General features: G+C 59.2%; 1 protein-coding gene across 3 annotated transcripts in view; it reads left to right on the top strand.

The window, feature by feature from the left end:
* The first annotated feature begins 3981 nt into the window (after positions 1–3981).
* Positions 3982–23447, top strand: part of GRAMD4 (GRAM domain containing 4) — a 73007-nt gene continuing 53541 nt past the window's right edge. Inside the window, exon 1 of one of the 3 annotated variants that reach the window (XM_033117405.1) lies at positions 3982–4181. In XM_033117405.1, the coding sequence (XP_032973296.1) occupies positions 4153–4181 (29 nt within the window). In that variant the 5' untranslated portion in view covers positions 3982–4152. Of the gene's footprint in view, positions 4182–5400; positions 5524–21257; positions 21467–23447 lie in introns of those variants that run through there. The other 2 variants (XM_033117406.1, XM_033117404.1) reach the window with 2 other exon arrangements.

Here is a 23447-nt window from a genome sequence, read left to right as displayed (position 1 = left end):
CCGCCCACCTCCGCTCACAAGCCGCCCAGCTCTCCCTCACCCACCACGCCCAATCAGCCCACGGACAGAAAGGGCTGTTGCTCCCCCACAACCTCCTCCCTCTGGCCTCTGCCAGGCCGACTCTCCTCCAACAAGCCCCCAACCCCCCCAGGCTGGGGGCGAGTGCTCCCCGTGCACCCCCAACCCCACTTACCATTTGGAGTGGCAATCGCACAGAACTTCTGCCCCCGCGATAAAGTCTATGAAGTCCAGGTCTGACTGGTGGCCGCGTCTGCATAGTCGTGGAGCCAGTGAGGGGCGAGAAGGAAGGTTTGTGACCACCATCCTGCAAAATAGGGAAACTGAGGCTCAGAGAGGTGGCAGTACTTGCCAGGGTCACAGAGCAGGTAAGACCCAGAGCCTAGAGCCAGGTTAGCAGTGGTTCTAAAGCCTGGTCCCCGAGGGAGCAGAAGGCAGGGTTGCTAAGGAGGGAGACGCTGCCCATGTGGCCTGTGGCCCCTAAGTGGTACCCGCACCTGGCCTGCGGTCGGATGAGGATTGGGCAGGGGCGGGGTCTGGGAAGGCCTCCAAAGGGACGGCCCAGGGGGCGTGGCGCCGGCCCTTGTACTGCCGCCCGTGGCCACGAGGTGGCGGACTCCGTTAGGTTCAGAGGCCAGAACTGCAAATTTGTGGGGCCAGTCCCTGCCCCAGGCCTGCAGGCCGGGGTCTGTGCTTTGCCACCTCCCTGGAGCCTGGCTGAGCCCTGCTGAGGAGCCGTTTATCGTTTATCCTACCAGGGCCTCCAGTCTGCAGGAAGCACAATCTCCCCAGGACCACAGCAAGGAGAGCCCTTCACATCTTGCACTTACCATCATGCTCCCTTCGCTCTGAGGTGCTCACCTGTTCTATCTTGACATTTCTGAGATGCTGAAACAGTTACAACAGAGGAGAGCGGCTGATGCAGCTGTGGGTGGTTCACTTTTTCCTGAAAAGCTGTTTATTAAGTTGGTGCCTCTTACCGATGGCACTTGAAAGTCAGGGAAATCAGGGAATGTTTCTGGGTGTCATTTGGCCACTCGTTAGTTCCACCTTTGTTGAGTCCTTACTATGTGTAAGGCACCCCTGTGCACCGAAGTGCAAATACGTGCTGGTTGCCTCAGAATACAAAGAACTAGCAGGACGTCAGCCCCCAGCATGGCCGGCAGGCCCTGTAGACCCTGGTCCAGGCCCTCCTTGCAGGCCTTGCACGCCCTTGGCGCCCCCCCAGGCTGCCACTCCCCTCCTCAGAGGGACAATGCAGGACTTGGTAGAGACCACAGCCTGGCGCTGGGCATCTCACTGCTCCACTTTGCAGACAAGGAATCCAAGGCTCAGAGCATTAGGTGATATGTCCACGGACACAGAGCCACATGGGCCTGCCCAGGCTTGTCCCTCCAGAGGCAAAAAGCGTCGGTAATGTGGTCCCAACCTTTCTGGGCAGGCCCTCCCACTGTCACAGGGCCAGGGCCACAGGTCGAAGCCACCTGGACCAGGTTGGAGAGAGAGCAGTTCCCCTGAGAGATGTCTGAGGGCTGTGGCCAGTGCTCAGAATCTAGGGTGGGATAGCAGCTCTGGGGCCAATGTCCAAGTCTAAAGGGTGGAATGGCTGGAGGGGCGTGGCTAAAGGAGGGGGAACACTGGCCCAGGACCAGGGTGAATGAGGAAGTCCCTATGGCAGTGGGCCCAGGCTGGGAGGGGCCGGTGGGCAGGCTGGCTCTTCTTAAAGAATCCAGGATGGATAGATTGTTCCTGTGGGAGCTCAGAGAAAAGGGGCAGTCTGGGAAGGCTTCCTGGAAGAGGGGCCATTTGAGCATGGGTGTGCCTCAAAGGAGCACATCTATAGGAGCAGAAAGGAGTGAGATGGCCAGAGAAGAATCACTGTCCCTGGATTTACAGAGAGGGACAGTACACCCAGTATCTGCTTGCTGTGGCCCTGGGCTGGGAGGCTGCAGGGGGTCAAATGTGGCCCCTGCCCTCAGGCAGAACACGGGTTGGCTGGAGAGACAGGTTCAGAGGCAATTGGCCTTGGTGCTGGGATGGAAAGAGGCAGAGCACCCAAACTGGCTGGTCAGAGGGAGGTAGGTGCCTGGAGCCAATGAAGGAGGGCAGTCCAGGCAGTGACCGCAGCCTGTGCAAAAGTCCCAAGGTTAGACATGATCATTTGACACATGTGTACGCAACCTGGGTCCAGGCACTATGCTAGGGGCTGAAGAGCCAGCAGGAGGAAATAGGAAATGCCCCTGCCCCACAGAGCTGACATTCTAGTGTGGAAACAGAAAATGCACAGAACAAATTAGAGCACTAAATAGAATATGTGTAATTTTCCTACTGCTGCCATCACAAATTGCCACAAACTTAGTAGTGTGAAATAACCCACATTTATTCTCTTATGGTTCTGGAAGTCAGAAATCTTAAAGTCATGGGTCAGCAGGGCTAGTTCCCCCTGGGCATTCCAGAGGGGAATCCATTTCCCATCTTTTCCAGCTTCTAGAAGCACCCGCATTCCTTGGCTTGTATTCCTTTCCTCCATTTTCAAGGCCAGCAGTGTAGCGTCTTCAGATCTCTCTCTCTCTCTCTCTTTCTGTCTCCTCTGGTTCCATAGTCACATCTCCTCGAATCCTGACCCCCTGCCTCCTTCTTGTGATCACACTGGGATCTTTATGATGACATTGGACCCACCTGGATAACCCAGGACATTCTCGCCATCTCTAGATCCTTAACTTAATCACATCTGCAAAGTTCCTTTTGTCAGGTAAGGTAATGTATTCACAAGTTCCGGTGATCAGAGTGTGGACATCTTGGGAGTCAATTATTCTGCTTACCAGAGCTTATTACAAAATGCTCGGTGCCAGAAAGAACCATAAAGCCAGAGGGGAGGGGACGAGTGGTGGGTACCCAATGATTTTTAAGTAAGGAGGTCAGGATGGACCTCAGGATAAAGTGCCACTTGAGCAAAGACCTGAAGAGAGTGAGGGCAGAGCTGTGCAGCTCTTGGAGATGGCGAGCAGGCCCCACAGAAGGCGCAGCAAAGCCCGAGGCAGGAGCAGGCCAGATGTGCTTGGAGGTGGCCCAGCAGGAGGTGGGCAGCAGGGCTTAGACAGATGGGAGGGAGGGGGGAGGGGGTGGGGGCTGGCTGGGGCGGGGCAGGTGGGCCTGGTGAGGAGTGTGCAGGTCCCACATGCTGCAGTGTGGACCTAGGGGTGGGGTGAGGCGCCGCTCAGTGAGGATCCTGGCTTCACCTGCAGTCCCAGAGGTCCGCTGGGATTGGGGGGATTATCTAATTCCACTGGAGATAGCTGCTGGGGGGAAAGTCAGAGCAAGGATCTCCGGGTTGTCTGAATCTGTCTCCAACCCTGGCCATGGGGATAGCAGTCCTGGGCAGGGGTCTCTGTGGAGAGCGATGTCCTTGACCCCTGAGGTCACAGTCCCTCGTAGGTGGGCATTGAGTTAGTTCCTCAATCTTCGCCCTCCCAGGTGACCACTGCCAAGCAGTTGCAGACCCGATGGGTGCACCCCCGCTGGGGTGCCCCGCGGGCGGGCAGGGAGCAAGGTGACAGCAGCGTGCGTGCTTGTGCGTGGCTGTGCCCGAGGCCTCTGCCGAGACAAACGCGCGGGACCGCGTGGCTGTGACCGCGACAGGCGGCGCGCTGGAGCCGCCGCGCGTGCACGTGGGTGCGAGTGGCGGAGACACACGTGGGCCACCCAAACAAAGGCTGCACCGCGTGCCTGAGCTAGGGCGCGCGCACACACACGCACGCATAAGCGGTCTTGCCAGGGTAGGCGCATCCGCGACGGCCCCGGAATCCGCCGTGCTAGGAGGGGCGGAGCGGTGGCGAGGCGCGGGGTGGGGCGGTCCCTTTAAGGCGCGGCGTGGGGCGGGGCTGGGCGGCGCGCACGTGGGGAGGTAGTTGCGCTCGGGGCGGGGCGGCGGCTGCGCAGGCCAGACCGGGGGCGCGCAGACTCCGCGCAGCGGGACGCGAGCGCGCGACCTGGCGCCGCCGCCGCCTCCGCGCTCGTGGCCGGGATCCGCGGGGCCGCCTCCTCCGCGCTCCCCGGCGCCGCTGGGCTCCCGGGCGGGCGGCAGGTGCAGCGCGGCCGTGCGGCCGGCGACGGGGGCGCCGTAGCGGCGGGTGGATGAGAGTTGGCCCCGATCTCCGCTCAGGGTAAGCGGCGCGCGCGCGGACGCCCACACGGACCTCGGCGGACTCACGGACACGCTCCGGGCTCTGGCCCGCGGGGCCGCGACCCGGCGCGCCTGGCCACGTTCTTCCCCGCGCCGGGCTCCAGCGGCCTTCCGAGCAGGGCCCCGCGCGGGCGCGCCCCGCACACACGCCTCCGGGTCCCGCGCGGGCCGGGCGCGCGTCCCGGCTCCCGGCGTCTCCTGGTCGGTCTCTAGCCTGGCCCGCCAGGGAAAGAAGGACGTTGCGGGGTCGCGAGGCCCGGGCTGGGGTGGTGGTCGCCGGTTAGGGGGTCACCGAGGCCAGACGGGGGCGTGGACGCGGCGAATGTCGTCCTCCCAACCCACTCTTTGGGGACACAGGAGAGAAGAAGGGAGCCCCTCGGCCCTGCGACCTCAGAGAGGACCCCACCAGAAAGTTGTGGGCGCTCGCCCCCACGTTATCCCCCTTTCTGCCCTCTCCTCTCGTTTTGTTTGGGACTGTTTGCTAGTGGGGCTCTCACGAGGCCCAGGTCCACGTGCAGGAGAGGAGGTGGGGTGTAGTGTGGCAGTCCACAGCCTGGGGCCCCCACCTGCTTGGGGCCCCCACCTGCCTGGAGCAGGCCTTGCACCCCGTCCAGGCTTCCAATCAGGGAGGGTAGGAGAGCCAGAGCCCCCACCCGTGGGCTGGTGGTGCCCTTCCCTGGCGGGCACCCCCGCCAGGTGGCAGGAGCAACCCCTGGGCTGGAGACTTGGTAGGGGGGAACCCCCTGGAAGCCAGGTCCTCCCAGCAGCCCTTCCTTTCCAGACGCAGGGACAATTCTGTTTGGGGACACCTTTTGCAGAATGGGATTCCCTTCTTGCCTTCCTTGTGCTGGTTGGATAGGAAACCCAGAGTTCTGAGCCCAGCCTGGGGGTTGTTTTCCAGCTGGGCCTGGCAGGACTGCAGGGGCAGGGCTGTGCTGTACTTAAGAGAGGAATTTGGAGGCTTGCCTCCATCATGCACCTGCTCTGACCTTGGTAAGAAAGCATTGAGCCTCCCTGTGCCTCAATTTCCCCCCGTAAACGGTAAGAGGGGCTGATGAGAGGAGTAGATGAGGTGATGCAGGCCCCCCACTGGCCAGGCACACCCAGAGCAGAGATCAGAACACCCTGGCCAGCGTAACAGTGCCCTTTGCCCCCAGGCAGCCGTTGTTTCCCTGACTCTTCCCCTCCTGTGTCCCAGGCTGGTTTGGGGACACACAGTCTGGCAGACCCCTCTGAAAACCCTCTGCCTGGCCCACGTAAGGGGCCCGCTTGCCTGTCCTCCCCCCTGCCTAGAACACAGTGTTGATCCTTCTGCAGCACAGGTAATGCTGGGACAGTGGTCTTGACCTCCCCCTACCCCCAGTCTGGCCAGTGCTGGACTCCTGGTGTTGGGGGGGCGGGGGGGGCTCCCAGCTTGGTCCTGGGGACTGGGGCCTCTAGATGGGTGCTACCCCCTTCTCTGCCCTTCTTTCCTTTCAGCTGCCCTGGCTGGTGGGATGTGGGATATGGCAATCCCAGCAGTGGGGACTGGGCCCTGGCAGGGCCTGTCCCTGCGACGTCTGCCTGCTTGAACTCAGGAAAGGCATTTCCTGGAAACTGCAGGGGAAACTCTCAAAGTTGTGGTCTGCTTGGCCTTGGCCCTGCTAGCGATGTATTCTGTCTTTTATGAGGGCAGGCAGGGGGCCCTTCATGAAGGAAGAACCAGGTAGTCTCTCTCCAAACTGCCCGGCTGCGCAGGCCCCACTCCACGTCCTCCAATTATCTGTCAAGTCCATCCCAAAGTGGGTGTCGGGAGATGGATCAGTCGCCAGCTCCTGTGACCTCCTGACCTCCGCTTTCCTCCCTCTCCCTAGGCCTCGCCTTCACCAGCTAGAAATGAGGAGGAGACCTGTTTTTACTGAATCACCATTTTTGCTGTGTGACAGACTAGAATAGTGGTTCAGGCACAATGAAAATGAAGTGTTATTAGATTCTCGCCCTGCTGCTGCCAGGGGACGCTGTGAGCCTGAAGCCCATTTTCTCTTTGTAACAGTGTATCTGAGCAATGTTACATTGTGACAGATGCCAGCACCAAACCCAGGCCAGTCTTGACGGGACCCATGTAATCTGAGAAGGGGGGCTCCCTTGAGGTTTCCACAGTGTGACTCATGTTAGTGGTGGTGTCACTGGGTACCCCGACATCTCATGGGCCACAGTGGACCCCGTCTAGCTTCCATGCTTTGTGGTTTGGGAGTTTCCCTCCAGAAGCTGGATCTACCCAAGCGTTGTGTGGGAATGGAGTTCTCATCCTGCAGTGGCGTGGTTCCAGACCGGTGCTCAGTTTTTGGGGTGGGGGTACCCCTCTTGAGAAGATAGGTCCGTTTTCCCCGGCGTGGGCCTCTGGCTCCTCGTCTCTGGTGTTTGGCCTTCTGTATGAGTCAGGACGGGGGTCTCCTGCCTAGTGGCTGCGGTGGGGATTTGAGCGTTTCCAGAGTGCCCAGTAGTGCAAGGTGTGTGCTAGCTGGGAAGGAGGACACTGGGGGTGGCTGTGTGACCTGCTGAGTTTCTGCCTCCATCCCTGCCAGGCGGGGTGGGGAGGCTGCTGTCTGGTGTGAGGAGCAAAGGTGACCACTTTTGTCAAAAGCCGAGTACATGCTTGGTGTCCAGTGGGGCCTGCTGACCGCGTTGGGGTGGTAGCAGAGAAGTTAAAAATGAAGTGGGGAGCATGAGATGTGGATGTGAAAAGTAACAGATACAGGGGAAGTAGCTTCTGCTCGCTCGGTTGGCCCAGGCCCGGGCGTCTGCGGCCAAGGCGACTGGAGCGCTCAGGTGGTCCTTGGAAGGCCTTGGTTTTGTTTTGAGGAGACTGAAAGCTGACTTGGGGGCTCTTTGGCACTGCAGTGTGTGTAGATCTGTTTTCTCCTTGGCTTTTTGGTGGTATGGCAATGCGGACTCTCATGGGTCTTTGTCCTGGGAGAACACCCTTTACAGAGGGGTGAATTCAAGTCCACAGTCGGGCCCTGTGGACGTGGGTTGAGGCTGGGTCCCTGAGGGTGATGCTCGTTTAGTGACTAGAGTGGCCAAGGCGTCACCCCGCCCCAGGTGTGGGGGCAGCCCGGTCCCTGCTTGGAGGCGCCGCTGATGGAGAAACGTAATCGGTTAACTTGAGAACTTGAAGGCAGGCTGCTCCGACCGACCGCTCTTACAGACTGAGGTGGAGAAAGAAAGCAAAGGTTTCCCTAATTAGGGAAAAACCTTTGGTGTCTGCATGTGGCCTGTGCCATAATTCACCCCTAATGACAGTTGCCATTTGAGGGCTATTGTTAAAATTGTGTGGCATTTGAGTTATACCCAGAGTTGTGATTACGTTTAAGCCCTGTGATTACGGTCCCCTGTGGTTACACAGGAAGTATTGGCCTATCAATAAAAATTAATAATAGTACTAGAAATCACCGACTATAGCCTCAGACATTGTGCTCAGTGATTTTCACACATTGTCCCCTGTGGCCTCACAACATACACTTTCACCCCATTCTACATTTGAAGACATGGGTGGCTTGCCTAAGTCCCTGGTTAGTTAAGTGGCGGAGCCGGGGTTGGAACTTGTGTTGTTTGGCTCCAAAGCCGGTGCCACCTCCCGGGTAATCCCTTGGTAAAGTTAGGTTTCTCGGGGTTTGTGAAGGAAATTTGAGTAAATCTCAAGTCGCGATGAGAAGTCTCTCTTCGCTTTTAGACGCACACTGGTACCCCAAGGACGCCCCTTGCTCTGGGCCCGACGCGTTCTAACCGCCCAGTGTGCGTGTTTTCCTCACGCTGGAGGTAGGATCTATTATTAGCTTCATCTCACAGATGAGGAAGCCCTGGCACAGGGCACTTAAATAACTTCCCTGAGGCCACAAGCTGGTGAGTGGCAGAGCGGGTTTGAACAGCGTGGGCTGTGTTCCTACCTGGGTGCTTGGGCAGGGGTTAGGTGAGGGAAACTCTTGGTCTTGCTGCTGCGTTCTTGGGCAAGATGCTTAACCTCTCTGGGCCTCAGTTCTGTCACCTGTAAATGAGGGTCTTGGTCTAGAATATGGAAGCCAGAGGGCTGAGAGCTGGCCCTGGCCTGTGCTGGTCATGTCTGCGACCTGTCCTCCAGCTTCCCCCAGGAGGGGGGTGGGGAGGAGGAGGAAAAGGTATGGGGGGGTGTGGGGGGGTACGCCCCATCCCCGGCAGTGGCTGGTATTGGGTGGAGCAACTGTGCTTGTCTAGGAGTAAGGGCTTCTGGAAACATCCATGACATGGGTCGCTGCCACGTCACTCCCCTCTGTAAAGTGGGGCGCTCAGAAAGCACTATGCTCTGGGTCATTACCTGTCCCTTGGGAATGGGAGGAGGGACAGCTCTACCCAGAACCCTCTAGGCCACCAAACCCAAGTTAAGCTGTGGATGGGAGAGACCGAATACGCAGGGTGCCCTGGGGGGCCGCAGTGCTTGGGGGCCCTGGGAAACAGCCCACCCCCTCTCGATTGGGTTCCCTAGATCAGTGGAGAGGGCTGGAGCTGTCTTGGGGGACGCATGGGACATGGCCTGATCGCAGCCCATGCCCCAGGCAGCCTCCCCGACAGACGCACAGCCTCCTTGCCCAGGCCCACCCACCTGCCCCTCTGCCCCCTCGTGGGGATGCCTGCAGGGACAGCAGACCCCTGTGTCTGCCACAGCTCAGCTTCTTCCCCTGCAGGGCGGCCTCCTGCGAAGTACCCCCTCACTGGCCTTCCCCCCCACTTTGTTCTTCCTGCAGCAGCGGTCAGGCCTCCCTCACTGTCCCGCTCCCTGCAGGCTGGGGCTCTTCTCTCTTGTGAGCGCCTTTCCCGGGTGTCCAGACCGGAGCTCTGCAGACATTTGGGGAACAATGAATGGACACAGTCCCTGCAGAGAGTGACCTGGAGCGCAGCCAGGGGCGCCTTGCTCTGCCCTGGGGGCCACTCTGCAGCGCGGCCTACAGGCCCCGGCAGCCACTGGCAGCGGCAGGCCCTGGCAGCCCAGCCGGCAATGGGTGGGGAGGGAGGCAAGGCCAGGCAGCGAGAGGTGTGTGTTTGTGTGTTAAACGTCTTTATTGAGTACAGTTCACATACCATATAATCCACCCAGTGTGCGATTCACTGACTTTTAGTGTATTTACAAAACGGTGCAACTGTCACCACAGTCTAGTCTTAGAACGTTTTCATCACCCAAAAGAAGCCCATGCCTTTAGCAGTCGCTCCCCATTCCTCCCCACCCCCACTCCCCGCTGGCCCCTGACAACCTCTGATCCACTTTCTGTCTCTGTGCATTCGCCTCTTCTGGACATTTCATGTGAACAGAATCACCCAATATGAGGCCTTCTGGGTCTGTTTCCTTCACTTAGCGTGATGCGTTTCCATCCGTGTGGCAGTGTGTGGTGACGGAGTTGTGCTTAGTGCCCTTCTGAAGGGTGGCTCCTCTTCCCTGGACCACCTTTCTTGTGTGTCTAGGTGGGCATGCCTGGCCTCACTAGGCCCCCGGGGTCAGAGCTGTTAGCAGCCCCTTCTGTTGCTACCAGCCATCTAAGAACTCTTGACATGTACCTACTATGTGCAGGGGACCCCAAGGCATTTCACGTGTCTCATCTCATTTTCAGCAGCCATTGGCACACTATTTGTGTGAGCTGCGTCAAGTCATCTCCTCCAGGAAGCCTTCCTGGCCTTCCTGCTCCCACAAGGAGCCCCTGTGCGCTGTCCTGTGTGTGGTTGTTGTTTACCTGCTTGCCCTCGAGCTCCTGGAGGGTGGAGGCCCTGCTTTTCATCTGATCCCTGGCTGGCCTCGTGGGGACAATGTCTGACAAGTGTGTGGGGGATGAATGGTGGAAGAGCGGGGCATTGTGGGGGGTGGAACCCTTCTCTCACTGACGTTTCGTTCTCAATGAAGTTCTGTTCCTTCATTATCCTTCTAGTAGTGTACGTTTTGAAACTTCACTGTGTCTTCCCGGGTGCCTCAAGGGCAGGCCCGGGTCTGGCTGTGGGTGTCGTGGGTGTCGTGGGTGCTCGGGCAGAGCTGCTGAGTGAGCCTGGAGCCCCTCCGGCCCCATCCTTCCCCTCCTTGCACTGGGTGGCATGGTGGGTTTTTAAAATATTTTATAATAAACTATTTTTTAAGAACAGTTTTAGATTTACAGAAAATTTGCAAAGATAACACAGTTCCCATATGCCTGCTTGCCCCTCCGCTGAGTTTCTATCTCGTTAGCATCTCACATTAGCGTGGAACATTGTTACAATTAATGAACCAATATTGATAAATTACTATTAACTAAAGTCTGCATTTTGTTTGCATTTCCTTGCTTTTTACCTGGTATCGTTTTTCTACCCCTGGACCCCATCTAGGATCCCACATGACATGTAGTCCTCACATCTTTGTAGGCGCCTCTCGGCTGCGACAGTTTCCCACTTTTCTTTTGATGACGTTCGTGCTCCTGAGGAATTTTAGGCATGTTGTAGGATCCCTCCCCATTAGAATGGGTTTGGACAATTGCATTCCTCTGTTGGAATTTGGATGTTTTCCTCAGGGTTAGACTGGGTCGTGATTTTGGGGAGGAAGACTGCGGAGGTGAAGTGACGTTCTCATCACATCCCGTCAAGGGCACAGACTGCCAACCTGACCGATCGCTGTGATATTGACCTTGCTCTGGCTGAGGTGTGTCTGCCAGGTTTCTCCACTGAACAGCTTCCCCTGGTCCACGCTGTCCTCATGGGAAGGAAATCTTGATGCACGGCCCACACTGAAGGGTGGGAGTTAGGCTCCGTCTCCTTGAGGGCAGAGTAGCTACGTAAACTATTTGGAATTCTTCTGCATGGGCCACTTCTCCTCTATTAATTCAGTCATTTACTTGTATCAGTGTGGATTCATGGGTCTTGATTTTATACCCTGGGTTATGGGCAACCCCACTTTATTTTGTTGGCCAGCTTGTCCCAGCTTTGGCCATCGGGAGCTCTTCCAGGTGCCATGCGCCCGTCATGGTGGGCTGAGGTGAGCACGTCCTCACTGCCTGGCGTGAGGTGCTCCAGGCTCAGCTTGTGTGCTTCCCGCCCACCCAGCCGTAGGACCAGCCCGTCCTCCCAGGAGCCCGGTTCCTTCCACTGCAGAGCGGCTTGTAGAAGCCCAGGATCTGGGCGCCTGGTGCGCTTATTGCTATGGGGCTTCATTGTGCTGGGCCCTGTCAGCGGACAGGACAAGGACGTACGTGTGTATACTCACGGTGGACACACGCGCCTGTAACCATCTGTACCTATTCTTAGTGAAATGCGAGTGCATCCTGATGGTGTGGCCTGTCTTCTGACCTTTAGCACGGGCCACGTGGATCGTTCTGGCCTCTTCCCCTTGCTGACCAATCACTTTCCAGTCAGGCAGCAGGAAACCAGCCCCCCTCATTTGCCACCCACTTGCTTAATCGTTCAGTTCTCGTGCACCTGTGGAGTGGGCTCAGAATTATTACTCTGGCCTGGGAAATGGCTTCATGGGCCAGACTGCCCTGCCCACGTGCAGTTCCTTCTTGCTCCAGGAGCAGGCGGGCTGCCACTGTTCTCTGCATGGCCTGCAGAGCGTGGCGCTGGGGCACCGCCTTCCCGGGAAGGTCCGTGACCTGCAGGGAGAGGCAAAGAGGAGAACTGCGGTTTCCCCACTGTGCCTGGGAAGCCCAGCCCGCTGGAAGGGCACACACTTGAAGTCTCTTTGAAATTCGGAAGCAGAAAGTGGCGCTGACTTTGAACACGCTCCGAGGTCTGGCCTCCGTGTACAGGAGGAGAAAGGCTACCAGCAGGACCCTTTGGAGCTCAGACACATTGACTCAGGTGTGGCCGGCCTGGCTCCTCTCACCTCTGAACTTGCACCTTAGTGTTGGTGGGGGCAGCCTTCAAAGGAAGAGCACTGTCTGCGTGGCCAGCACAGCAGCAGCCACAGCAGCAGCGGGGCGTCGAGGCCCCTCTCCTTTCTGGAAGGAGAGAGCTGGGCAAAGCCCTCTTCTCCATACGGCTCCTCCTCGTGGACCCCCGCTCTGTGCGGGGTCTGTCTGCAGCAGACGTGGGTCCTGGCGGCAGGGGAGGGCGGCTGCCGTTGGAGCTCTGAGAAGACTGAGTCCAGGTGGGAGGGTGAGAGGCAGAGAAGTGCATGCAGAAGTTGGGGGCTGCACACCTTGGGGGCGGGGCGGGGGGGCTGAGGAGGCTTGGCGGGGAAGTTAGCTGGGTGTGTGTTTGGGAAGAAAGGAGCTGCCCCTTGGGCAGGCTCAGAAGATAGCAGGGAAGCAGTTAACCCTCTGGAGGCTCCTGTCTATTTGGAGATAAAATGAGGAGGGACAGTGGGAAGGCGGCTGGACTGGGTGTCAGGAACTTCAGTGCTGGGTCCTGTGCGTGTGTGACTTACTGACCATGCTGTCTCTACACGCGTGGGGGCTGCTGACCGAACCGTGTACACACGTGGGGGGTGCTGACCGAACCGTGTACACGTGTGTGGGGGTGCTGACCCAACCATGTACACACGTGGGGAGGTCCTGACCGAACCGTGTACACGTGTGGGGGGGTGCTGACTGAACCGTGTACACGCGTGGGGAGGTCCTGACCGAATCATGTACACGTGTGGGGGGGTGCTGACTGAACCATGTACATGCGTGGGGAGGTCCTGACCGAACCGTGTATATGCGTGGGGAGGTGTTGACCAAACCGTGTACACGCATGGGGGGGGTTGCTGACCGAACTGTCTACACGCGTGGGGAGGTACTTTCTGAACCGTGTACATGCATGGGGGGTGCTGACTGAACCGTGTACACGCGTGGGGAGGTGCTGACTGAACCGTGTACACGCGTGGGGAGGTGCTGACTGAACCGTGTACACGCGTGGGGAGGTGCTGACTGAACCGTGTACACGCGTGGGGAGGTACTTTCTGAACCGTGTACATGCATGGGGGGTGCTGACTGAACCGTGTACACGCATGGGGAGGTGCTGACTGAACCGTGTACACGCGTGGGGAGGTGCTGACTGAACCGTGTACACGCGTGGGGAGGTGCTGACTGAACCATCTACACATGTGGGGGTTGCTGCTCACACTGGACTGTCTCCACGGCCATGGTGCTGTTTTCCACGCAGGGTTTTTGGGGTCTGAGGATCCACCTTGTTTTCTCGATCTTGGGGGAACTTGGGCCGTGGTCCTGGGAGGGCTCCCAGGGCAGCATCCAGGGGGCCGCCTGACGGCCTCAGTTCCGCCCACCTGCCCACTCCTGCATTTTGCAGTCGCTGTGTGGGCGCCGTGTACCCGATTCCTATGTCTTGTCACCTGTTTAATGAGGACCCGCTCTGTGCCAGACGCTGGACAGTGCTGAATGATGAAGTGTGTGTTAACAGGGAGACTGGGCCAGGTAGGACGGTGCAGAGAGGTGGGCAGTGTGGGACAGAAGGCTTGACCCCACCTGGGGCTCAGGGAGGGACCCTGGGGGCATGAGAGAAGGGGCAGGGGGCGTGTTAGCCCCAGGAGCGCTGGGGTGCCCTAGCCAGGTCCAGTGAGGCCTCAAGCCACCCTGCCACTCTCCCTGGGACTAGTTTGGGCTGGTGTGGGGCCTGGAAGGTCAGCTTACCAAAGGTCAGCTCCTCTCCGAGGCTCCTGGAGACCCAGCCAGCGTGCTCCCCCACCTCTGCTGGGCCAGGACCAGGCTCTGTGCCATGTCAGGGGCACCGTGGGACAAGTGGCTGCCTGCTCACCTCTGCTGGACATCCTGAAAGCCCTGTCTCCCTCACTGAGACAGTCCCCTGCCTCCCCTAGTCTAGGGGGGGTGGTCTGAGGAAACGTGGAGAGCTGAGTGGGGGTCGTGCTGGGCTGGGGACTGTCGTCTCTGAGCGGCCTTACTGGGAGCCAGGCTCACGGGCGACGTGGGACCAGCCGGCTGCGGTCCTCTGGCCGGTCTCCCTGTCCCACCACTGGGTGCCCATCCCAGGTCCTTGCTGGGTCACAGCGTGCCTCTCCTGCTGTCTGGGCTGACTATATGCACCTGCTAGGACCGGTGTGACAGGCACAGCAGCTGTAGACAATGCTGGCCTGGACTGGAGGTGCATTTCCCTCTCTGGGTGTAATGCCCTGGGGTCACTGGAATTGCAGGAGGGCTCACATCTGCCCTGGGTGGCTGCCTGGGCAGTGTCTGCACAGAGAGGGTGTCCGTGCTGTGCCTCTGGGGTGAGCCTGGTCTGTTGGGGGAAGGCCAGTGTGGCCTCAGGCCTCCCGCCCACAGCTGAGGGGACAGAAAGCAAAGGGCGCCGCAGCTCAAAGGGCGCTTGGCATGGCAGGGACAGGCAGATGCGTGAGCCCTTGGCCTCCGCTGGGCAGTTTAGCGTTTAAAACCCTAAAGCAACTTTAGTTAAAAGAACGTGCCAAACCTTCAATATCGCAAAACCCAGAGTCTCACTCGTGGAAGAGCCAGACTGACTGGCTGCCCATGGGGCTGACTGTTGTCCCCAGGCCCTGCTGAGAAGTCGGTGGGGAGCCTGGCTCCGCTCCCACGGCTGAGTCCTGGCAGCAGGACAGTGAGGTTCACGGGTGTGGGGCGGGGTGGGGGCAGGAGAGCCCCGCTGTCCCGAGTGACCCTGCCCCACTGGCTCCGCCAGGTTGAGGGTGTGCTGAGTGCTGCTTCGAGACGCTTCTGGGCATGTCCTCGGCTCCTGTGCTGGCTGCAGTGCCCAGGTTTGGCGTGCAGGGGCTGGTTTCCATCCCATCCAGAGGGGAAGGTCAGAGACAGGCAGTGGGCGGCACAGGAGGGTCTGTGGCCCATGCTGCCTGCTGGAGCGCGGGGAGCGGAGTGGTGGCATGCCAGCAGGGTGGCATTGCCCTGCCCTTCGAATTGGGTGAGCGTGTATCAGGCGTGCTGAGCACATCAGGTTCAGAAAGAGAAGCGATATTTTGTCCAACAGCCATTGCTTAAGAGTGCAGGCAGACCACGTCCGAGGCAGTCCAGAGTGAACATGAGGGGGCAGCGCCTGAGGGGGTGGGGTGGAGGAAGGGTAGTGGGGACCGGAAGTGGGCTTGGAAGGAGTGAAAGGCGCTGGTGGTCACCCTGTCCCTTAGAGACCAGCCTGCCTCAGCTGAAGCGGGACTTAGCTGCGGCCCAGCACATTGGTGGGGAGGAAGTGAGTCAGGTGCCAGAAAGCTGGGGCATGAGTGTGGGTGGAGCTGCGGGCAGGATGGGAGTGAGGGCGGCGTTGGCGGGGAGGTGGGGGCGGGGGCAGCCTGCGTCCAGGAGTCACACCCTGCCTGCAGGGCTGGCAACAAGGGGGCAGTGCTGGTCTGGGGGCGCACAGGTGGTCTGACGGGGCAGGGTTGGGTGGGATGCCAGGGGCCGTTCCACCTGAGCTACCTGAGTGTTGAGCTTTGTGTTGTAACCTGGACATCTAGAATTGTGACTCTCAGGGTGGACGGGCCTTGGGAGATCAGCCTGACAACCTCCGTCTGCTGCCCAAACACGGTGCCCAGTGGGGCGGGAGGGAGCAAGGGCAGGGGTCCTGAGCCTGCCCAGGATCAAGACCGCCGTGTGACAGGCAGGAGAGGCGCTCGCTAGAATGGGGGTCCTGTGAAGGCGGCACACCGAGAAGGGAGGGGCGGGCCACCTGGATGTTGAGGTCTGCTCCCCCCGCCCCCACAGCCTGGTGGGAGGCAGGCCTGACTGTTCTCAGAGGGCCCAGGAGTCACGCTGATGCCTGCGGGGTGGGCCAGGCAGTGTGGGGCCACGAAACGGGGAGATGCAGGCTCTCACCGGCAGCGAATCTCTAAGCTTTGAAAAGTTGCCACCTGATGTGTCGTACTCACGCAGTCACCTGCTGCATGTGGAGAATTGACCATCTTAAGATGAGCCCTTGAGGTTGGGGTGGAGGGAGGGAAGGGGAGCCCTGAATGTTGGCGGCCCCCACCTCAACGCGGCCCAGGAGTGGGGGTCTGGGCTGATAGGGAGGCCTGGGCAGGGCTGCCCCAGGACACCCCAGGGAGAGGGCGAGCCGGCCGTTACCGGCGTCTCAACACCTGCTGGGTGCCAGGGCATGTACGTGGATGGCTGCCACCCCCACAACCACCCCGGAAGGGGCCACGTCGTCCTCACTTTGCAGATGAGTAAGTGGTGGTCAGAGAGGTTCTGCTAAGTGGCTGGCTGAAGTGACTCGGCTGCAGGACCCATGTCCCTGTCCCTGTCCCAGCTGCCCACTCCTTTTGGAACCCTGAAGTCCTCTCTCCTGGCCACTCCTCAGGTTTCTGGGTGCCCCCCCGTGTGTGCCTGAGGGCCCCCACTCTGCATGGATGACAGGCCTCTCCCCAGCCCTCTCAGAGGCCATCCTGTACACAGCCATTCTGCGCCAGCCCCCCACGCCCTCCCTACCACCTGGCACAGGATGTGTGGGGACGGTCTCCCCACTAGACTGAGCTCCCTGTGAGGCTAGGAGATTCCAGAGGCCGCTGTCACGCCCCTGTTGTCGGCCTGGGTGGCTGAGCCACTGGCTGTTGGCAAGGCCTATACCACCCTTGGTGGCCTGGACAGGTCTTGGACCCCTGGTTCCTCCCCAAGGCAGGATGGGCCAAGCCAGGAGCCTGGCCCATGCAGCTCTGGGGTGCACACAGACTCTCCCTGAGTCCTCGCGTGCCTGTCCCATGCCTTCCTCTGCACCCCCCAGCTGTGTCTGTGTCCCCTAGAAACTGTGGGACACTGTCTTCTGGCAGAGAGCTGAGAAAGGGCCAGGGGTTGCGGGGGTGGGGGAACTCCTCAATCCCCGGTTGGGGTTGCCACATCACACGCCCAGAGGTGATTGTCTGTGGTTGCTTGTGACTGGCCTGGCTTGGGCCACTGGCTGGGGGAAGGGGCGGGAGAGAAACCCAGGGCTCAGGACCAAGTGCGTGCCGGCCACACCAGGGAGAGTCCGTGCCCCGGTCTGGGCGGGATAGCCGGTGGGAGAGAATGGGCGGGAGGGCCCACAGCGACTGTGGTTTTTAGTGTGGAAACACTGCTGGAGATGGCAGGGGCCCTGGAAGGGAGCCAGGTGCTCAGAGCTCACTGCCCAGAGGCAGGCGGCTGCTTGGGGCGTTGGGGAGGATGGCTGATGCTGCTTCATCTCTCAGTGGGGGTCCAGTGCCTGACTGGGAAGTCTCTTTATCTCACATCCTTTCATCCAGGCTTTAAAAACTTAACTTTGCAGCTGCATCAGAAGATGGACTGTGATTTGTACGTCACGTTCACTAAAGATCCACAGGCTGGTGCTGCCAGGGCCTCAGCTCATGTCCCAGGTTACATCCCCAGAAAGGCCTGTGGCCCCCCTGCACTCTGCAGTCAGCCGTGGCCACGGAGGGACGGGGAGGGTCATGTGACATTGACAGTGATGGGACCCATCGGACATTCCCGTAACTGCAGGCTCCACGCGGGCAGGCAGGGATCGTGTCACTTATCGCCAGGTCCTCAGCTCTGGGCCACGGGCATGGGGGGTATGTTTGAGGAGAACACGTTGGTGCCTGTCACCGCCCCTGCCCCCACCGTCCACTGTCCACCGGCCCCCCAGGCTGCCCTGCACGTGAGGCCCACCCCACTGCCCTCAGCCAGCTGACTTAGTTCACAGATCAGGCTCCTTTGAAGTGTGTGTGTTTTTCACAATTGATTGCTGAACTGTGGGATTAAAACTAGTTGAGTGCGTTGCTGGCTCTGAGTCATAGTGAGAAGGTTCAGCCCTGCGTTTGAGCTGACGTGGTCATTCACGCTTGGGACGGGCTGGGTTCTCACCGCGCTCGGTTTCTCTTCCCCAGGGTTTTCACTGTTCAGATCAGATCAGGGAGGAACCACGTCCTTCTACGCCTGCAGGACTCTCGGTTCAGAGCAGGATTTCCATCCCGAGGGTCTGAATTCTGTGGCTTACGTCTGTGGGGACCAGCTCCTCAATGGGCTTTCACGAACTCTCAGCCGTACCCCAACCCCAGGCTTCCAGGGCATGCAGGGATCGCCAAGGGGCCGGGGTGGTCCTGCTGGCCTCCTGCTGTGGCCGGTTCTAATACACGTAGAGGCTGGCCCTGCTCGTAGAGGCTGGCCCTGCTCGTTGAGTTCTAAAATCTTGGCAATAGAAAGAGCGCATTATGACCTATTTGTAAAGTATTTCAGAATCACTTACATGAATATTGTCCTAAATTCTGTGCAATTAGAAGATATAAATCCTATTCCGTGATTATTTTTGTGCACCAACATAACCTAAATTAGAACTTTCTCCATGTAGGTTTTTAAAAAAGAAACCATTTTTAACAAAAACCTGAAAGGAATTGATTTTACCTACACTGTTCTCAGATGTTCTCAAATGCTTGGACGTGAGGTATCTGCCTAAGTCGCGTGGGAGCCTTGCTGACCATCGGGTTTGCAGCCCCTTCCTCTTTACCGGTAGCAGAAAGGTAAGCATCACGGAAGCGACTGAAGCGTTCCCATGAATTCTGACTCAGCAGAGGCTGACGGCTCGCGGATTCCCACCTGCCCAGAGCTTTCTCCCCTGAACCTTGGGCTCAGCCGGGGAGCTTGTCAGCAGGTGTACCTGGTTCTTCATGTGAGGCACTCAAATGGATGCCACTGGATCGGGAAGCCGGGTTTGTTGCTCTTGTCCATTCAGCATGTGTCCTTCGAGCGCCTCTTAGCTGCCCGGCCGGCCGCGCTTGGAGGGCAGAGTGGTGGGAAGGCAGGTGCGGGCCCAGCATCGCCTTCAGTGCCCGAGTTTCCATGGCAGCATATACAGGGTAGGGGGTTACTTTTCAGAGGGAGATTGTGGACCGAATCCTTTTCTTTCTCATTTTTTGGACTTTACGTGCATAGAATTGGATAAGCCTGTTCCTTGCTTGTGGCACGCAGCGACCCTCTTGTCTAGGTATTTTAATGGCGCTCCACCAAAACACGCTGGGACCTAGCTGGTCACCGCCCTCCAAGCACGTGTTCTCGGCTCCCTGTCTCCTCGCGTGTGCCTTTCTCGCGCCCACACCACACCGTCTTACACCCCCATCATCCGTCCGTCCGTCAGGTGGGTCCCTCCTGACCCCGCCCCGCCCGCCCCCTTTGCGTGATCGAGTCTTGAAGGGCTGGGAGAAGTGGGCAGGGTGGGTGCGGGGTGCCGAGACAGTAGGGAACATTCCAGGCTGGGGCAGGTATGAAAGCAGACAGGTGTGAGGAGCCAGGTGTATCCAGGGATGGGTGAGGTGTGCACGGCGGAGGGGAGAGACAACAAGTGGCCGAGGAGCGCTGGGACGAGAGAGGCGCCAAGGCCCTGGGCAGAGGTCCTGTGAGTGGTGAGGGAACTCGGGGGGTTAGCCCTAGGGAGGGTAGGTGCTTCCAGAAGTTTCTGGCCCTGGGGGTGGGGTGCTGGGATGATGTGGGGGCTGGAGATGGAGGCGGGGGCTGTCCTGGTCCTGGGGTGTGAGGAGCAGCACAGGGGGTCCGGCTGGAGCGGGCCCGGCATCCCCACCTGTGGGGGGGGGGCCCAGTCCCAGGAAAACGTGCCCTTTGGCCCAGAGACATGGCATCCGCAGGTGCCTGGGAAGTGAGTTGCAGCAGGTGCAGAGGATGTGGACTGAAGCATCGGCAAGCGTGGAACCTGGCCAGAGAGGCCGGGTGGCGGTCTGTGGAGAGCCTGCCTCAGGTTTCCAGAACAATCCAAGAGGCAACTTGGGGGAAATTTGCCATCGGGACAGGTTTTTCATGTGGTTGCCTGGAGGGGGGCGTCCTGGGCTGTGAATCTGCCCTTCATGAGGGGTTGCCCCACCCTTGGGACGCTCTGGGGGCCCATGGGGCTGGCTGTGTTTCTGGAAAAGGGTGGTGATGCCCCGACGTCTGGGCCCGGTCGAGGTGCTGGTGTCCCCGACTGGAGAATCCTGAGGGAAACCGGGCTCCCGTCGGCAGCTCAGCACTTAGCCAGGGTCGGCTGGCACAGCTGCCCAATGCCTGGCCCTCCCAGTGCCCACTCCAGCCGTCCTGTGGCCGGGGAGCCGCTCTTCTGGCTAACTATCCCCGAATTGTCAAGGGTCCCATTGTGGGTGCCAGAGGGCCAAGAGGCAAATTCATAGAGAACCCCAGAGCCCTTGCTGCACAGGTGGGTCCCACCCGGTCCCACGGAGGTGAGGGACAATGGGCAGCTCGTCCACAGCCAGCCGCCCACCCAGGGGCCATCCAGGCCCTCTGCGTCCCGGCCTTAAGTCCGGCGCTCCACACTTCCTCCGTCTGCTGCGTCTCAGCTCACCACCCAGGGAGGAGCGGGAGCCGGCTCAGGGCCTCGCAGCAGTGGTAACTGAGCCTGCCGTCCTGGTGAGGGGGGCCGGCCACCCCCGCTCTCCTTGCTGAGTGTGCTGACCCCGCCAGCACCAGGCGCACTGCTGTTACCCAAAGCCACTGTGTGGACATGTGGGAATCATTTGAGTGCCAGCTCCTCTCTACCATTGCCGCCTGAACTGGCTGGGAGGACATGGCGTGTGGGGCCCAGGTCCCATGAACAGACCCCCAGTCTTGGAGTCTTACCTGGTTAAACCGCGTTGACGAGGCCAGAGCTGTCAGTTCCACAGGTGTGAGTGCGGTCGGATGGTGGAGGTCAGGGCACTGTTTCCTGCAGGGTCACAGGTCACACAGCATCTGTGTGATACTCGAGGGCGTGTCACCATCTCCTGTGTGGGTGGAACAGGGGTGCGCGGAAGTGTTGTGTGCTTGGCAGGGGCTTCGATGGTCTTTCTTCTCAGGTGAAGCAACGAACACAGTTTTGTTTCCTTTGGAATTTGGAGATGAGGCCCCAAAGGCAGCAGTCTTGTCATCGTGGGGCCTTTTCCACTGTCACTGCGGCCTCGTGTTGCAGGATTGACTCAGCTGCCCGCTCCAGGTAGGATAGGAAGCCACCCTTCTCATTTGCCAACCTGTTCGTCTGGTTAAGCCAGGTCTCCACGCCTGAGTCCTGTCCTCCCCTGGGAGGCCTCTGCCAGACCTTGGATCCCTGGGCCAGGACGTGGGTTTCCGGCAGTATCACAGAGCGAGGTGTGGGGGTGGGAGCAGGGCAGCCCTGCGGCCGGGCAGGTGCTGGCCTCTCAGGCCAGTGGCCGCTCAGCTCTGTGGTGATCCTAGCAGAGGGCTGAGCAGAGCACGGCCCCTGTAGTGTTTGTTTCAGGTCACTGTGGGTTTCCTCAGGAGAAGAGGAGATGCGGCACCCCAGGGTGTGAGAATCGATGGTGTGGAGACCTGGCATCTCAGCTCTAGGGGGTCTTCACGGAGTGATGTCTCTCTCACATTTCAGGTGATATTCTGGCAGGGTTTTCATTAGGACAAAACAAGTGCCACTTTGTTTGCAGGTTGCTACTCTGGGGCCAAGGGTATATGAAATGTCGGTTTCTGTCCATTGTCTGCTTGCACATTTGCCTTCGTGTGCCGCGGAAGGCAGCGTGTTCTGACTGTTTGGGTTTTTAGTCCATTAAGAGTTTGGCAGTGGCGGCCTGTTTTGGTCAAACTTTGATGAAAACTAGTGAGATATTGGGTCTCCTGCTCCGGTGAGAGGGGTCCTGGAACATGGCTGCTGGAGGGAAGGTCCAGCCCCTCGTTTTGCTTCCTGACGGAAGGTGTAGAACACTGTCCATGTTTTGACGGGACCCTCCAAGTGGCTCCCTCCCATACTTCTTAAGAGAAGGAATGCCCGTTGTCGGTTTGATGGCTGTGATTTGCTGATGGTGGATTCTGGCTTCTGGGGGTCGGGGGGTCCAGGTTGTTGCGTTCTGGTCAGCGAGCTGTGGAGGGTGGTGTGGAGGCAGGAGCCTGTTCAGAAGGCCCCACCCTCCACTGTACAGTGGTGACCCTGTGGTCAGGCCGAGCTGGTGGAATAGGCGGGTCTGGCCGCGCCTCTGAGGGGCAGGTGTACCTGATAGCCAGAAACAAGAGCAGCTGCTGAAAGCCTGGTCCTCTGCCCGAACCGCTAAGGGCTGAGGCCAGAGCGGGCCTCTTCGGGACGGGCGACCTTATCAGCTGTGCCAGCCTTTCCAGGCTGCAACAGAAAGAGGAGCCAGGGCCGGAGACATGGGCATAGGGAGGTGTCCCAGGAATGGTTATCGCCACACACAGGTTCGGCTTCACTTGGAGGCCCGGTGGGACGGGCCAGGGTGTGAGCTCGGCCTGGGCCCAGAGTGCTTTGCAGCCCCTGGGGGAGGTGGTGTCGCACATGATGGGGGTCTTGGAACTGTCCGTCACAGGCAGTGTGGGGATGAAGCAGACGGAGCTGTGGGGTCAGGTCAGGACATCTTAGAGGATCCCTAGCACCCAGAAAGTAGATTCTGGGAACCTGGGTCAGCACGTGGGGGCGGGGGGCTAGGTGGTTCTGCTGAGAGGCTGCCTGGGGTACAGGTGGCCGGCCTGCAAATGTGAGCACATGCATCAGTACGTAGTATGGACCTTGAGCCATTACTTCCACAGTTGTGCTTTTGGATGCTAATTTTTAAAGAGTTAGTACCACCTAGTGCTGTAACCTGCACTTAACGTGTGTGCTGGTTCTCCAGAATGAGATTCTCAGCTCTCTGGGGAAGCTGGAGGCGAAGACATTTCCACGCCAGCCTCAGCGCCACTCCAGCGATGGCTCTGGTACACTTGTTCCAGAAAATATGCATGTAGCCTTTTAATTACCTGTGCAGGAAAGTGACCTCTGCAGGCTTCCCCGAGGGGACGTCCTCTAGAGAGTCATTGAGGAGAATCCCAGGTGCGTCTTGCTACCCACCGTGTTTTCTCCCTGTGGAATTGCTAACAGAGTGGGTGACGGGGAGACTGGCCTTGCCTGGCACCGGGAAACCTTGCTGTTTACAAACAGTTTGTTGAAGGGTCCTGCCGAAGGGTCCTTTAGTTGTAAAATTATTCTTCCCAAAGTATCTGTTGTGGAAATGGGCTGTTTCTCGATTTCATAAGGCCGGCAGTGCTCATGCTCTCCTGAGAATGCCACCAGCTTGTCACCAATTCCCACAGGTGTCACCCGGGCACTGCGACCGTCCCCCCCGCCCTGTTCTTCTGCAGTTGAGGATGTAGGCCACTGTCCAGGGTCTCCCCAAAGCATAAGATGGCCCTGTATGTCCAGCATGGAGGGGTCCACCGCAGGCTTGCTGAAGCAGAGGGGCCTTTTCGGGCTCAGGTCTTGGGCGTGGGGGTGTAGAGCTGCCAGCACAGGTGCTCAGGCCAGTGTCTCTAGTTCCCTGTTTTCCGATTATTTCCTTCCCTCTCATCTTGTCTTCTCTGTGTTCAATTCA

Source organism: Rhinolophus ferrumequinum, chromosome 10 (assembly GCF_004115265.2).
Source record: "Rhinolophus ferrumequinum isolate MPI-CBG mRhiFer1 chromosome 10, mRhiFer1_v1.p, whole genome shotgun sequence".
Classification (NCBI taxonomy): domain Eukaryota; kingdom Metazoa; phylum Chordata; class Mammalia; order Chiroptera; family Rhinolophidae; genus Rhinolophus; species Rhinolophus ferrumequinum.
Note: the sequence above shows the minus strand (reverse complement) of the source record. Positions and strands in the feature narration are given on the sequence as shown.